This window comes from Lissotriton vulgaris, unplaced genomic scaffold (genome assembly GCF_964263255.1).
Source record: "Lissotriton vulgaris unplaced genomic scaffold, aLisVul1.2 SCAFFOLD_907, whole genome shotgun sequence".
Classification (NCBI taxonomy): Eukaryota; Metazoa; Chordata; class Amphibia; order Caudata; family Salamandridae; genus Lissotriton; species Lissotriton vulgaris.
Genome location: NW_028242560.1, coordinates 228,408 through 245,529, shown reverse-complemented (window position 1 = coordinate 245,529; position 17,122 = coordinate 228,408). Strand labels below are relative to the sequence as shown.

The 17,122-nt window shown below is 41.8% G+C and overlaps 1 protein-coding gene across 3 annotated transcripts in view; it reads right to left on the bottom strand.

Moving 5' to 3' along the window:
• Positions 1-17,122, bottom strand: part of LOC147668909 (uncharacterized) — a 275,754-nt gene that overhangs the window by 42,036 nt on the left and 216,596 nt on the right. For all 3 annotated transcript variants that reach the window (XM_086948354.1, XM_086948352.1, XM_086948353.1), the window contains exon 5: positions 13,097-13,201. Coding sequence is in view for 2 of the 3 variants with exons in the window: in XM_086948352.1 (XP_086804478.1) it covers positions 13,097-13,201 (105 nt within the window). In the remaining variant the exon portion in view is untranslated. The remainder of the gene's footprint in view (positions 1-13,096; positions 13,202-17,122) is intronic.

Genomic DNA, 17,122 nt, shown 5'->3' with positions numbered 1-17,122 from the left:
AATTAATCTTGCTCAAGATTCGACCAAACAACTTTTCCAGGTAGTGACCCATCTCTCAGGTCAAACTACATCTACCCCAGTCACGTATACCCAAGAACTATGTAACTCCTTGGCTAATCACTTCCAAAAAAAGGTCACTGACATCTTCTCCCAATTCGAAGCTCATGCCAATGATACTGGACATTCGAACTCTGTCTCTAACGACCGTCTTCCTCCTGCATCGAATTCTTCCATTCCCCCGCGATCAATCCCTTCTAACTCCTTTCAGGAGTTCTCCCAGATCTCCTCTGATCTTGTGTCCCAACTTTTACATACTACGAACTCCGGTTCCCCAGAAGACCCTTGCCCCCCCTCTATCCTTAAAAACTTTCCTGAACTCCTTTGTCCTACACTCACTGAGATATTCAACGCCATGTTCCTGTCCACGACCTTCCCCTCCATCTGGAAAAGAGCCATCGTCAAGCCTCTTATTAAAAAAAGCTCACTTGACCCTACGTTAGTTGCCAACTACCGTCCTATCGCTTGCCTCCCGCTCCCCGCCAAGATTATAGAAAAAATCATGAACAGACAAATCTCCGACTTCATAGAGCACAACAACTGTTTGGATGAGACACAATTTGGCTTTCGAAAAGGACATGGGACGGAAACTGCACTTATCAGGGCCACGGAGGAAATTAGAAGGTCTTTGGATGGTGGAGGTTCGGCGGTGCTTATTTTACTGGACCTGTCTGCGGCCTTCGACACGGTCGATCACTCCACCTTGATCGGCCGTGTCGAATCGGCCGGCATCACGGGCTCGGCGAAGGACCTCATCGCCTCATTTCTTACCAATCGAGTTCAATCTGTTACCTTCGGTAATTTCAGTTCACCTTCTTTCACTCTTCCTTGTGGTGTACCCCAGGGATCCTCGCTAAGTCCGACATTATTCAACATCTATGTGTCGGACTTGGCGAGGACAATAAAAGTCCATCACCTGGCGGTTACATCCTATGCCGACGATACTCAGATTGTCCTAGCCATAAATAAAAACGGAGATGAAGTAGCCTCCAATTTCAATCTAGGAATGCTGGCTATGAGTAACTGGATGACACAAAACTGCTTAAAACTGAATTCCGATAAAACGGAGGTGATGTTGTTCGGAAATCTTTCCCCTGCCTGGTCTCCCACATGGTGGCCTGATGCCTTGGGACCTCCCCCCTCCCCAGTAACCAAGGCCAGGAATCTTGGAGTTATACTGGACACTAAACTCACCTTCATGCCTCACGTCAACACGGTAGTATCTTCCTCATTCTATACTCTAAGAATGATAAAGAAACTTCTACCTTATCTTCCAATGAATACAAGAAAAACTCTAATCAGCGCACTTATCATGGCTCGCATTGACTACTGCAATGGCCTGCTAGTCAATGCCCAAGAGGGTGTCTTAAAGAAACTGCAACTTGTGCAGAATGCCGCGGCCAGATTGATTACTGGACTTCCCAAGTACGCCTCTATCTCCGGAACTCTCCGGGAGCTCCACTGGTTGCCAGTGCAGAAAAGAGCCAAATTTAAGGCTCTCTGTATTGCTTACAAGGCAATTCACGATCAAGGACCAACGTATCTGAAAAACTCCTTTCGTCCTTACGAACCTACCAGATCCCTACGATCATCAACTGCTGGACTACTCCAAGTCCCAAGGACAAAAAGAGTTTCCTGGGGTGACAGATCCTTCATAGTAACTACCACAAAACTTTGGAATAGTCTACCCTCCTACATCAAAACATCCACTTCTCTGCTCTCCTTTCGCAGACAGATAAAAACCTGGCTGTTTAAGCAATAATCGCCTCATGAGCTAATTCGTTTCACTCAGCGCCGAGATACCTACGGGTAATTGAGCGCTTAACAAATAGCCTAAATAAATAAATAAAATAAATAAAGACCTAAAAGAACGAAGACTGGGGTAATGTGTGGAGAAGTGTGGCTCAGGGATTAGAGGCGGCAGACCCGGAAGCTGAGATCGGCCCTGGACCAGGGTTCAATTCCCGGCCTCGGCGGGTCTTGGGCTAAAAATTCCACGGACTCGATAATTCTCGCTCCGGTGCCTTCTCGACTCACGGGTTCACACTCTGCGACTCTGGGCAATAGCTTGCTTAATCTCCACAACGGCCCCTCGCGGCGGGATGCCTGGCTTTCACCTTGTGGATACCCTGCCAGGGTTATCTCACAGGGGAATACCAGGACGGGTTCCCTAAGCAAGCGCCGGGAAACCCACTGCGGGTAGCTGTGCGCTATACAAGCTCAAATACATTTACATTTACATGCAGTGTTGGAGCCGCATACAGATCACGACACACAAGCTAAGGTTTTTTTGTATATAGATTGACTTGAGAAAGTAGTCTGTTTCAGTGGAATGCACTGGATGAAAACTAGATTCCAGGGAAGAGATGACATTGTTGGGCTAAGAAGAAGAGTATGCATGTCTCTCGAGAATTTAGAAGAAATGTAGGATAAGAGAGGAAGGACAAAGGATGTATATGAGAAATGCCCCAGTGAGTCAATGGTGGTTGCAAATGCCTGTTTTGTTGTGAATGTCACGTGTACCAAGCCTGGCACAACCAATTATGGTCTGCATGGCTGGTTTGCAAGCTACAGATTGTGGAACTAAACATCATAGGCACATTTCATTAATTGCTAGTTTTAATTCATAAATAGAAACTACACTTCGTGGTTTTTCAAAGGATTTCAGAGATTTTTTTGCTGTGAGCCCCCCCTATGCAAAATGATTTGAATTTGAGCCCCGTCCCCAGAACTTTAGGTCGAGTAATGTGGGGGATGGAGGGTTTATGAAAACATTACATGGTACTTTTTCTGTAGCTCATAATCAGGCTTTCCTATTTTCAATGCTTTTTGTTTGTGGATTTCAGTTGTGTTTATCAAACGTTTGTATGATGTGTTTATTCAGCTGCCTAACCCCCCAAAGTAGATAAATCTGTGTTTTTCAAGTGTTTACACATGATGCTTTTTTGAAGATATTGTGAAACTGCATAATTTTAATGAAAAGTATTGGTGGGTATTTCGTTTCTTCCCACTCGTAGCTTGCCAGGTGGATTTATGGTAGACAGTGCTAAGTCCAGCAGTCTGTGTATTGCACTCTAACTCGCAAGCACTCTCGAATGCCCTCTCACATCTCAATAGCTCTCACACACATTCTTTTGGTGCTCTGCATTGCTTACTGGACTAATAGTGGATTATGAGTGTAAGGACGTGTTCTATACCAATGTTGTTAATAAACAAATTCACTGGCACCTTGGGAGGTCATTCATCCATTTCTTATTACATACAATTACGTTGTAAAGATGGTTAATCCTACCAACAGCACAGTACTATGTGAATTACATCTGAATAATCGAAAGCCCTGTATTTTAAAGCATCTGATGTTTGGCAGCGAAGCACTAGGTGCAGGCAGTCTCCTACAGTGAACGGAAGGGGCTGGCATTAGGCCAGTGCGGCTTCTCTCAGTAGTAATACTTGCTGTTTATCCGTCATTCAGCATTTTAGCCCATTACTCGGGTCTCAACTTACATTTTCCACTAAGTCTATGACTTGCTCACAGGGAGGGTGATGTGGCAAATCCTCCACTACCACTGAGGTTGTTTGAAATATAATACAATTTTACGTGGAATTTAATAATAAGCTTAATTACAAGTGGATATGTGGTTGTGCTCTAAAGAACCGCGGAATAGAACTGTAGTTTATCAACCTTTCAATACAGAGCATTGGGCATCATCAGCGGCATTCATACCTAATTCGCAAGAGGGTCCCGGATAATTTTTACTCCAAAGAACTACGTTGGATTTTTTTTTCTCCTTTTGTGAATTGCAACTTAAAGAAATCTTGCTTAGACCAGCCTCAGGTAATTTTGTATCAGGGTGTGGAAGGAGGCAACACTACAATCCATACTTTGAAATCCTGCTCTTCTCAGATGAGAACGGTGAAAATAGGCTCTTTAGACGGTTCCCAGCCATTAACTGCATTCTTTAATTGTACTGTGAGTAAGATCTCTAGGGCAAGGATTTCTTCACTACCACTTTTAAAAAATACAAATGTTAATGAATTGAATGTGCTTGTGAAATTTCTGAATCTATACAGAACTAAGGCAAAATGATTTTGAAAAATCTGAAGTTGGCTTGGAGGATTCACTCTCCTCTGATCAACCTGTAATGAAATATGCTAATATCTTGGAGCAGAGGAATTCCTTTTCCCTACCTGATGATGATGTGCCCAAGCCGCCAATTGTGAAGCTCCTGTATTTCTAGTATATTGTCTTCAGTACACTGTTGTTTCTTCATTGCTGAAATTAAATAACAACTAGCTAATAGTTCAAGAGCATTTATTATCAATGTTATCCTCGATTTTAAGAGCTCTTACAAAGGTAATCCTGTTACAGCTGTTGTTCAGGTGATATTGGTTCCTCTGCGGTGGGTAAATCCTTTACAAAAACATCAGCAACAAGTACTGACCCAGAAACCATAAATGATCTCAGATTCCAGCTTTCAACAAAATTCTGTTTTGAATGTTCACTTGTCCCTGAGAGGTCCCCCAAAGTCAGACGGTTTTGGTGAACTAAATGGTGCAGATAGACCCTCCTTACTGGGGATGACAAAAATACATCCTTATTAAAATTAAATACTGAGAGAATGAATGTTCCTCAGGAAGCTTTTAGTTTGTCTGATGTTATAATTGAAAATCCTTTCAAGTTGGTCAAAGCTGAAGGTCTGAGGAAGAAAAAACATTCTAAAGTTCGTACAATTTAGAAGAAATTGGGGGAAAAATTGATTTGCTAAATCACCTGAGTTTAGTGGAGTTAGAGGAAACTCCTATTGTAATAAGGTCCTCCACCTCTCACGGAATTCCAATAGGAAATTCTACTGAAATCAATGTTATTTTTTGCAATAACATATTGTCTTCTCGCTGTGTAAATTCAGAGTATGAAAATAAGGGGAATGGTAGTACTGAGTGTTGCCCAGGGGTATCTGTTTATTTAAGGGAAATTTCTTTATTCAACCCTTATGCTATTTTTTTTTCTAGATTCAAGTTGCATTCCAGACACACTGAAAGGTTTCCTGTATAAGAACCCCCAATTCTTGGAAATTCCACAGGCTCAATTCTTCGCAGACTTATGCTAATGGGGATCAAGATGTCAAGAAATCAATTGTTCACTTCTTTTCTGAATCTATATCCTCCTTAACATTGAAACACAAGTCATTTAAAAAAAATCTTCATTGATGTTCTACCAGTTATTGGGTCGGGTCGTAATACCGCTCAATGCACTGCCTTCTCTAATGCTCATAAATGACATGCAGATAGTTGTACTGCTTAAACCATTACTTCCACCTGCTCAAAGTCTTTTGCAACCAATCTGACCATTACCAATTCTAATGGCCGTCAACGAGAAACTGGGTTTGGGAGTTGTTGACGACAGTTTACAAGTTTAACAATTTGTCTTGGCTTTTGAATGAGCTCTCTTGCAGTTCTTCCTCCTAGCTCCTCATGGAAACTTTGCTGCTTGAATGTGGCTGGGTTTCATGCTCATTTGTCTGTGTCTAATTTTGAATCTTTTTAATGATGCATTATTTGTTTGCGAGAAACGTGGTTACTAAACGATTTTGACTTAGAGGAGTATTTTGTTTATTGTTCCCCTGCCCTCCACTCTATTACATGGACCGAGTGATGGACTGGCTATTTTGTTGCTATCGTCTTTTGTATGGGAAAGTTCTCAGTTTTTACTTGCTCTCCCTTATTTTCTTTAATGCTCCTAGATGGGAACGGATGATATATACATATAACTAAAACTATATATTTAGGCCCTACTGGTGTTGTATAGGAATTTAGGACCCTAGTGTAATTTTCCCGATTCATGCCCATATATAGGTATAAATCACCCTATCCTTATATAGGCATAGAAATCATAACCATATTTAGACTTAGCCTATGCAGTCCAAATACGGTATGGCTACTTCCACTAGTTCCAAAAATCCACAACGATTTCTTGGAAAAACCCGCCTTCAGCAGTCAGGGACTTCCCCTTGCTTGAATATTGATTTATCCAAGAACTCATGGAGTTTTCAAAGAACTGACTCTTTGAAGACGTTATTATGTCCAACCTTACGTCAAACTCGGCACCTTCAAGGTATAAATATGCCCACACTTGCCCAGGCAAACACACGGTGGTTTGGAGCAGTTCGACTATCTACCTACACAACACAGCTTGCCGAAGCAAGTGCCAAAGGAAGCCGACCCTCCAGCAGATGCACTGAGAGAGACGCTGTGTTTTCTCTTGCCGAGAAATCTAGCTCCAGTGTTTCCAAGCTACCCTTGCGGGTTGTTGGGAAATAGAGCCCTGAGAGAGAGATACCAGACCTCCTTCATTCTAAAACCAAGGTACAGAGCTGATTAGACCCTTAGAGAATTCTTGGATAGATTATTGGCAAAGAATACTGAAACTAAGCTACACCTCACTTACCTCTTCCCTCGTACTAGACTTAGTTTAGGTACACCAGGGTAGGCGTATTTTAGAAGCACCAGTTGAGTACTTTTAGTCTTTATTTATTAATGTATGTATTCTATGTATTTTATGGCTTAGAAACCATATCATGCTTTTACAGTATTATTTTATAATACTCTTCGTACTGTACGCATTGTACTTTGCAACCAGTATTACGATTGTAGCAGTTCATTTCTCCTGCATGAGACAGAAGACAGTTCAATAAATACCTCTTATTGAAAACGCCCGTCTCTCTATTTCTCTGCACCTCTGGTGAAACGAAGCATGCACAATTGACTGAGTGAAATAACTATCTATTGTTTCCGCGACTCTAGAGATAACATTTCTTATTCTTGGGAAACAAAGTTGTCATGTTTATGTGGTTGTCAGAAACTAATCCCTTCTTGTTCATTCGAGAAAGTTTCTAGTGACCTCTGAGATAGCTGGCACTCACAATTAAGTCGAATTTATCAGATAGAGACCTAGTAGACCTCAGTCCTACGTCAAATCTATAGTATATATTATTCCAATGCGCAGAGCCTATTGGGACTATAGGAACTACACTACACTGGTAACCATTTCTTTATTTGTCTACGCTTCAAAAGAAGCATTGACATTTATTAGTTACGTGCCCTAAATCTATTTTCACTGGTTGTGTGTGATTGTAATGCAAGGATAATAGCATCCGAGTATAGGAATATGTTTGTTTCTACCGTAATGAGGCCTTTCGTCTCCCTGTTCTCCCAATAAGAAGGGGTGTGCTGGTTCCTGGACTTTATTATCATGGGCTCTGGAGTTGAACTGGCCATGATCAATGGTCAGTTTCATCTCTCTTGCATAGATAATTTCTCTTGGCAGAGAGGTTCTTACCGATAGCTCATTAATTACATTTTACTTCAATAGTGGTCTTTTTGTGTGCCTAGTTCTGAATTTCGGCCCCACTCTTGAAGTGATCATTCTCAGCTTCTTGTTACACTAGATATTTGCCCTGTTGTAAGTTGGGAGGCAAACGTCACTAGTTTTGAATTAAGCTTTTATTCTGATCATGTATATGTTTGGAAATATGCACCACAAGATGCTTTATTGCCTTGGTTGAGCAAGGTGTTTAAGGTGCTTTCCTTGTCATTGGATGTTGCTAAATTTGAGGCCCTCATGTTCTTGCTTTGGGATTCCTTTGCAACGAAAATAAAAACTCATATTTGGGCTCCTAAGCATCTGAATATCCCTCAGAGGTCAAAAGCTAATAGATGCTTTTGAGAAAGGAATATTAATAAATCAACCAAAGTCATGGTTTGATCTTAAGGCTGTGGTTTCTTATAATATGCTTAAATTCTGGCTTGTAATAGCCATATGTTTGGGTAGAGATCTTTGGCGTCCTCATTTTTGTGATCTGGACGTGTCTTTGTCTTCTGAGCCCCGGATTTGAGACATATGTGAAAAAACAGGCATTGGTTCGTTTGGATTTTCTTTTGATCAAATTGTCAAAGCATTTTTAATTTGAATAATAGCTGCAGATGGTATTCCCGCCTGCTTTGTTAAAACAACTTCTTATGTATGGGCAGGTATCCTGAAGCCAAAGTTTGATCTTTGTTTAAAGACAGAGACAGTGTCCGGGACTTGGCAAGGTAGTAACATCTTTCCTCTTAATAAACAAAAGGGGATTATAACCTCCTGATAAACTACCACCTCATTGCACGATCAGATGTGACTGGGAAGACTTTGCCAAATGTTTGTTAAATCATTCAGAGCCTGCTGAGTCATTGCCTATTGAGCAGTCAGTCTTTCAGAAAGCATACTCTACCATGGCTAACATGTTGTGCTTATACATAATAGGCGAAAAGCAGGTAAGGTTGCGTAAAAAGAAGGTTTACATGACTGATGATTTCAGCAGCGCCTTCGATTCTATTGATCGTTCCAATCTTTGGCATAAACTTATGAGATTGGATGCACCTTATGAATTATTGTCTCCACTGATCTCCCTTCATTCTGAGAATTAGTTGAGAGTCCTATTGGGCTCAGGAAATAATTTTCGGGTAAAATCCCAGTTGCCAACGGGCTTCAGCAGGGTGTATTTTAGCTCCTTATTTTCTTTATATTTCTGGCTATTTCAAAGCAGGGGATTACTGATTCTATTATAAGCGGCCAATTTTGTATTACTGTCTCTTACACCCATTGGCTTACGGAAACAAGTGAACATTACAGCTTCTTTTTCACATCATCTTACTGTAAATGACAGGAAAACTAAAGTTATGATTATGGACGCCAGAGGCATTTCGTCTCCAAGATCTCGTTTTTTTAATGGGAGAAAGATTGGTGCTGGTAAAAGAATATACATATTTAGGTGTAAACATCTCAAATAATTGGTCTTGGGTCCCACACCTTTCAGGCTACAAAATCAAAGTCTACAGGAATTGGCCTTTTACTGTTTTTAATGCACAAGGAAGGTGGGTCATTTTTCCGCTGTTACTGGTGTATATTGATAATGTGGTTCCTGTTGCTTTTTACGGAGTAGGAGCAAGGTTGCTTTATTCGATTATTTCCATTTCTGATATTGAATCTGTTCTATGGAAGCGCTAACTTGGTGCAAGTTCCTCCAGCTCTATCCAAATGATCTGTCGTGAACTGGGCTTGATGGGTATTAACTTCCGTGCCTACTGCCCAAAAATTCAATCTCTATCAACTCTTCAGAAGTCCTGAAAATTCATTGAAAACATTTGGCCGGAACTATCTGAGGAAAATAAGACTAGGGTAAAAAGACCAAAGCCTTTGGAATTGCATATTCTTATTGTTTAGAGCAGTTGGCCATAAATAATGATGTGGTGTTATAGAGTCAATTAACACCATCGCTGCGGTGCAGATTTACACCGTGCGCTGAAGTTTTTAAAAACCCATTGTTCATGACGAGCTCAGCTCGTCATGAGTGTACGAGAGGTGTACCTCATGACGAGCTGAGCTCGTCATGAGCGTCGAAGGGGTTAAATAGTGCTTTAAAGTCTCACTTAAAAAAGCATGCTAAAAATCGAAGTTTCCAGCTTGATCTGCAATACTGTTTAAAAATAAAAAGATTACAACTGGGTAGTATGATTGTATGAAGTGATGAGATGCAATTCTATCTAAAGGTGAACCTATGGCCTCTTGTGTCGAGATGATTTTATATGAAATTTAGATTCAACCAGATCTCGTTGGGTGATAACGTGTGGATTAGGAAGGATGGGGTTTCCTGTCATCCATGCAGTCAATACTGTGGAGCTGACCAACAGGATTTGGATGGTACTCTTTTTCTGTTCTGGCCTCTCTTATTAGCAGAATTTATTTTGTATCCAGTGTTCTGAAGGCACTCCATAGCAACACACAAAGGACTTTACTAACCCCCGCCTACTGTGAATATTTGTGATCGTTTAATAAGGGATTTTTGTAAGCGTTCTTGATATACATGGATCCATTTATATTTATTATAAAGTATTTTGTTTGTTTTTATCTTGTTTATATGGCTTTAATCACTTGTACTTTTAACTCACTGTGTTTATTAACTATAGATTGTTGGGGTTGCACTTTAAGGATTAAATAAATCAAATAAATAAACAAGAAAACATCTGCTTCCAGATGTTGCTCTCCTCTTGGCAGCAATGGTGCCTTTGGCAAAAAGGGTATCCAGAAAAGTGAGCCGCCAGTCCCCTTTTTTAAATTAAGAGGTATCATTGTGATGTAGGCCCCTCACAGTCCTGGGCTCCTGCGACACTGCACCGGCTTCACTAATGATAGTTAAGGGATATTAAGCAGGGGGTCTGCTTTGCCTTTTTGTTAAAAATATGGAGCCCCATCTTGCCCCATGCCTCCCAACACCGCCTCTCTGAGAGCAAAACTAAACTGTCTTGTCTGCTTCTGTTTTCTTCTCCCTGCGGCCAAAGACCCAAGGCCCAAAGCAACATTGGCACAGCAAGGATGCACTGGGTACTAATGCGAGCACGGAAGTCAAACAGGCATATTTTGGGTGCAATTTGCCCCTAGCACCCCTGAGCTTTGGTGCCACTGTACATACAGCACCAATGATAGCTACTGTGCTGCAAGCCCGCTCCACGGGATCATCACTACAGTGCCCAAGGCCCAAAGCAAGCTGTCTGCCACTCCACATTTGTAAAGCGCGAACAATCACCCGTTAGGGTCTCTAGGCGCTGGGGGCCGTCGGGAAGATTAAGCAAGATATTCCCCAGAGTCACATGGTGCTGGGCTAATCTGCTGCCGGCGCCGGGGATCGAACCGTGATCCCCAGATTCCGGAGCCAGTCGCCCTGGCCACGGCGCCACACCTCTTCCATTTTTACTCTGTGTAAAAAACGCTCCATATGACGTCCCCATTGGTTTGGGCCAAGTTCCATGCGCAACAAGCGATGATGGACCGAATTCTAAAAGTCTTCACTCCCCTTTTTGGTAGCAATGCAGATACATGGTTAGCATGGGGTGCGATACGGCTTAAGAAGAGAGCTCACTTTCCTCTTTCTGCTGGGTCTTTATACTTGAGGGCGCAATGGTCTGGACAACCAGGAATCTAAAAGTAACCGAGCGGACTTCTCCCCGTCACCCTCTCATCTCACCGAAAGGACATCTGGAAGTAAATGAAGACAGCCTGGAAATCTGCCAAATAAACAAGGCTGCATTTCCAGGCAATCTTTCTTTACAAGTACTTGCTGAGGCATTTGCAGTCCCTCAGGGAAGCAAGCAAGGGAGCCCACAGCTGGAAGACTTCTACATTCAGGTATTATGATCAAAGCTAATCATAACTTCATATAAACTGCATTTCATTATTTGGGTGGAAAGGTACAAATATGTTACTTGTGATTGTGTAGATATATGGTGGGTGTGTCGTAGGCGAGGTGGGAAATGATAATTCCTTTTGTTTATCCTGCTGCCTGCCCCAACACCTGTCCAGCAATGTCTTCAGCTTTCTGTTGTGGGGGCTGAATGTAGGGACTAGCTGCTGAGCATTCATTTTGACAAACAAACCTTGAGGCTCACCACCGCTACACGTAGCCTTCGGTCGTATGTAACTCTGGTTTGCTATGGACAACCAAACTTTCATAAAGCCAACCACCAGTGCACATGTGGCAGCTCATTTTTCGTGCAAATCTGCCACACTGTGCCCAAGCTGTAAACAAATCAGAGCCTTTTTTACCACCTCTTGTTAGAGCTGCATAAAACGTGAGCTTGCTACCCTAGGCTCAGCTCGAAATACCAACAGAAAAACTGAACACGTAAATAGAAACTAAATATTGCACGGCTGGTATGCAGACCATAATTTAAACACAAATGCAATTATTATGACCATCCAACATTTTTTCAACAATAAATACAAGTGCACATACACAAAGAAGTGATACTGTAGCAAAAGTTGTGCAGTTCAGAACACTGATGCAAGGTCATTCAAGTCTCTAGTGAGGTAATATGTGTCATTTGCAAAATCATCCGTTACATCGAGGGCAAGGCCATGAGCTGTGTGTTTGCTGTGATATATAGCTTGTTTGGCAGGCATGCGAGGCCTGGTTTGCAGTAATAACTACAGGTGTGAAAATTCGGAGGTTTTTCCAGTTTTATTTCATAACCGTAACTGGATTTTCAGTGTGTTTTTGAAGTATGCATGGATACATAACAGGGGACTGTGTAATCGAGCCCAATATTGCCATCAAGGGGTTATAGTGACATCATAAACCCCAAAGCTGCGGGTGGTGTGGTTTGTATATATCACCTGATCCCCAAGATAGCAATACTGGACCACATTACACACAGTCACGTATGCATTTTTATAGTACATGATTGTTTCGGGGTTCAAAGTAAATCTAACAACGGGCACCGAATGGAGTAAGAATGTTTAGGTTGTATATAATACATTGATAAGTCTTGTTATTGAAGGTTTGTCAGTGGTTTGAAAGCTCATGAAAAGATCAAACTTTCAGGCCCATCCTTTGATGTAAGCGCCAATTAATCCTTCCCAATGTGTGAAAATAAAATTGTAAGGCAGAACCAGGTCTGCAAAGTCACACACTGTCCCATACTGCACTTTATTTTCTTTCTTTATATAAGTCTTGTTAAACCTAGAGTGTCAATGTACTACAAATACACATTTTAGAAAACTTGTCATTAATTTCATTGCTGCTTTAGCTTAAAAAATGACTTCTAATAATACACATGGTTGCATCAAAAACACATTTGAAATATTAGTCCATTATCCCGAACAAAAAAACTCACATTTTTTTTAATTTTTAGAAATTGACTGATATATCTGCAGTCTAAAGCACAACAATAAATCAATACTAAACGGATGACACTCAAATGCTTCAAATCTTTCAAAACACTATTGAAATGAATGTATCATGCGATATGTAAAAATACATAATGAGTAACGAGTTCTATATATTGCCATCCTGGGATACCCGTTCTATGAGCACCAGCTTCTTCGTGCTGTTTACGCACACCTGCTTGTGGTTCACAGGGCTTATAACAGAGAAGAAATAGAACTAAAGAAGGCAGCGCGTCTTTACAAAATCAAACAAATACTGCCCACGCCATTGCCTTCCTTCACCTGCAAACTGCTCTTCGCTCCCAGGGTTTCCCCCTGCAGGCTGGAAATGCAATTCTCCATCTTGTCCATGGTACAGTGAAAACACAGAGGTGATGATGGGATTATCTGTTGTTTGGGAAATAAAATACAAGACATTATACCATTCTAAAGAATAAAACTGAGAAAATTGTTCAGATAACAGTAAAACTTCAGTTCCCTCTAAATTCAGAAAAACAAACATATGTACAAGTAAGAACACTTCGGAGGGCTCTGTGAGGAAGACAGCCACACCATCGTAGGGTGCGGTGTAGTAGCCTGCTTGGACTGGAAAAGTTATAATCTAAGTTTGCTCCCCTTTAGGCACAATATGTGTCTGGGAAAATAATACAATAAATATAGCATACAACTAAACAAAGAGTGGAACTGAAGGAAGCACTAACTGCTACAACGTTAAGCTGCTTTCAGCATCTTCCGAATTTCTGCAGGAAATTCCGAAAGGGTGCGCCCGCGTCTTGGCGAACAGCTTCCCAGGACGGACCTTCAGTGTACACAGACAGGGGAGGTTGCTGGGCCACAGAGGACCAGAGTCTGGTACCAGAGGAGGCAGACTAGTGTACTATATGCCCATTCAACCATCTTTGGAAGTATTCCCATCAGACTAAGAGCCTGGTTTACAACGGTGATGGGTATCCCGTCCGCCAATATCTAAATACCATTATATCGTACAGGATTTATATTTCGGCGGACGGGGTATCCGTCACCGCTCTGGTGGATTAACCTGTCCGCCAAGATCTAAATCAGGTCCTAAGTCGGCATTATTTTGTGTCAATACTAAAACCCCAAACTGAGAGCCCTTCAAGTATTGCTGATTCGTTGACTTCGCCTGTTTTATGAATACCCCCTCTTCTGTTCGATCTAAGAATGGAAAACCATATACGGATGCCCCTGAGGTGACGGAGTCATGGCGCGGAAGGAAGGTACTAGAAATATCACTTGAGGCAGCTTGAGAGCTACTGGAGTGGACATTGGAGGACGGGGTGGGGAACGATAAGATCTGCGTCCAGGAGAGGGGCTGGGAGCAACGGATGGAGTTGTTTGGAATTGTTGACAGAGGAGGTGACTATGGACAGAGAAACAACAACAGTAATGAATGTTAGACAGTTGTTTAGGCGATATTGTTTTACAAATAGTTCTCACTCGTGACTACCTGTTGGCACTGGAAGGGATGTGTAAATGGAAAAGCAGAGAAATACTGATAAGAGGTGAAGATGAATGGGTGTTTGATCTCCAGTTCTAATCGATGCCCAGATCGAAAGAGCAATGATATGTTTGAAAAAACAGATTGGAGTGATTCTTCACAAAGCACCAATGCTAGGGAACAAGATGGAAGCAGGAGAAGGAGCAAGACATGCAATGAACAGACAGAAGAGCCCCTTGGATAGACCATTCCCTAAGGAGGTAAAAGAAGGCAGCTGCAGTGGCAAACGGGGTAAAATGCTCATTTTCAAATGTTGTTGTATGGAAAAGTGTGGCTCACTGGTTAGAGGATCCTAAACTGTTGTGCACCGAGCACTCCTATTTTTCTCAATAAGTTTAACTAAACCTAAACCTTATGTTATGATCTGTGTGCTGCGACTAATAGAGTATACCCAAATACTCTGCAAAGTAACATGGAAATATGGCTGGTCAACAAACTGTTAACACAGGCTTAGCTGCGCACAACACTAATGAAATCTATTGATCAAACTTTTACTTTTAACCTTAAGCACATATTTTTATTCATATGTATTTTGACAATCAGTCAAACTTTTTCAACACGACATTCTATACTTATAAATATACACATGATTTTCCATTTACAAAGCAATATAAAACGTTATGTACACTGAAGAACATTAATTTTTCTTGTGTGCATCGTAGTTCGCCCAATGCATTTCGGGACAAAAGTAGGGTCCCTTCGTCAGGGGCAATGCTGCAAAATAACATGTACAAGCGCATCAGTCCGATTATATATATGTCAAGATCACATGGTTCATTGCATTTCTTTAAATTTCCTCCACCGAAAGAAATCACACCCAAAGTGCATAAACAAAGATACACCTCATCCCAGCAATTCTTTCAAGTTTCTTTCTTTCAGTTTCATGGATAAACCCTTGTTTGCCTATACTCGAAATGCATTGGGCGAACTACGATGCACACAAGAAAAATTAATGTTCTTCAGTGTACATAACGTTTTATATTGCTTTGTAAATGGAAAATCATGTGTATATTTATAAGTATAAAATGTCGTGTTGAAAAAGTTTGACTGATTGTCAAAATACATATGAATAAAAATATGTGCTTAAGGTTAAAAGTAAAAGTTTGATCAATAGATTTCATTAGTGTTGTGCGCAGCTAAGCCTGTGTTAACAGTTTGTTGACCAGCCATATTTCCATGTTACTGGTTAGAGGAGGCATACCCTGAAGCAGAGGTCAGACCCGGGACCAGGGTTCAATTCCCGACGCGGCAGGGTCTGAGCCCAAGTGTCCACGGACTCGATAATTCTCACTTCGGTGCCTACTCGAATCACGGGTTCACACTCTGGAACTCTGGGCAATAGCTTGCTTAATCTCCACTACGGCCCCCCGCGGCGGGATGCCTGGCTTTCACCCTGGGGATGCCCAGTACGGGTTATCTCACAGGGAAAAGCCAGGACGGGTTCCCAATGCAAGCGCCGAGATGCCCAAGGGTAAGTCGAGCGCTATATAAGAACACATATACATACATACCTACATACCATTTCAGCAATGTTTTAACCGAAACCGGATACTTTTTCAGAGTGTTTACCAATGCCTGCAGAAGGATAACATTTGAATACAATTGTAGACACAGGCACGGCTATCTCTGGGATTACCAAGTAGAACATGGCAACACCATTTTGTACACTTTTAGGTAAAAAACGTCCCAGATAAAGCTGACCTTGACCTTTGAGCCAGACACCATTAGACCCACGCTCATTAGATTATTATTGTTCTATTCTTGTGTCTTCAGGGTAAACACTAGAATTTACTGAAGAACCTGATAAATGAATAAGTACAGTGATCAGAATATGGATATAGTAAGCAACTGCAGGTCAAATCTCAAACCAGGAGAGGAGGCACATGCCAGAGGGGAGAGAGGCAACAGGAAATAGATCATGAAAGTAAACTATTTCTGGAACAGCAAGAAAGTGCACAGTAAGAAGAAAGTGTTAGGCATGCAGAGCTGGAGCCTAGGCTCAGAATGAAAGCTGGCAAGTTCCAAGTGACTGACAATGATTGAGGTACAGCTGGTCTTCGTAGGGCATGGCCAGAGAAGAACTCATGGGAAACAACTCGTCAGCATGGCATCTGAAACACCCTTCATACAAACTCTTGAGGAGCCAGTCGCCTCTACATCCTAAGCTTTCTACAGAGGGCAGGAACTCTCTACTTGGAATCGGCAAAAGGTTGATGACATTTCAATTTCAAATGCCCCCAATGGATTGAATACCAAACAAAAAGAAAATGTGATTCAATCCCATCCAAACATTTCCGGCCTTGACTGGGTGTGACTGAGCGGACTGTCCCCCATGACTGGATGGATACAAGAGGGCCTGGCAGCATTCGGAGTGTTCTTTTCACTTCAGGAACTCGGAGCACTAAAGAAGGAAGGTGTAGACCAGAATCCTTTTAAGTGTAAGGACTATACCCTGCAGCAGTGTGCCCCAATCTTCATGCCCAGCTTCATTTCAGCAAAGAACGGTTGAGCAAGAGGAGCCGGTGTGCCTCTCCCTCCAAACAAAACCACCATCACTCCCTGCACCAGCAGATGGCTTTGTTGATCTACCTCCATGTTATCTATTCTCCTTTGTGATCCAAGGCAATGACCCCTGCCATCAATGAACAAAAATGATAAGGAATCAAACTGTGATAACCGGACTCCTCGCAAGCAGGAGCTGTGCTTGGCTATTGTTTGCGGATTATCTCATGAATGTAAACCCCATTTATGGGCATAAATGCAGAATGCAGGTCAGTTACAGAGAAGAA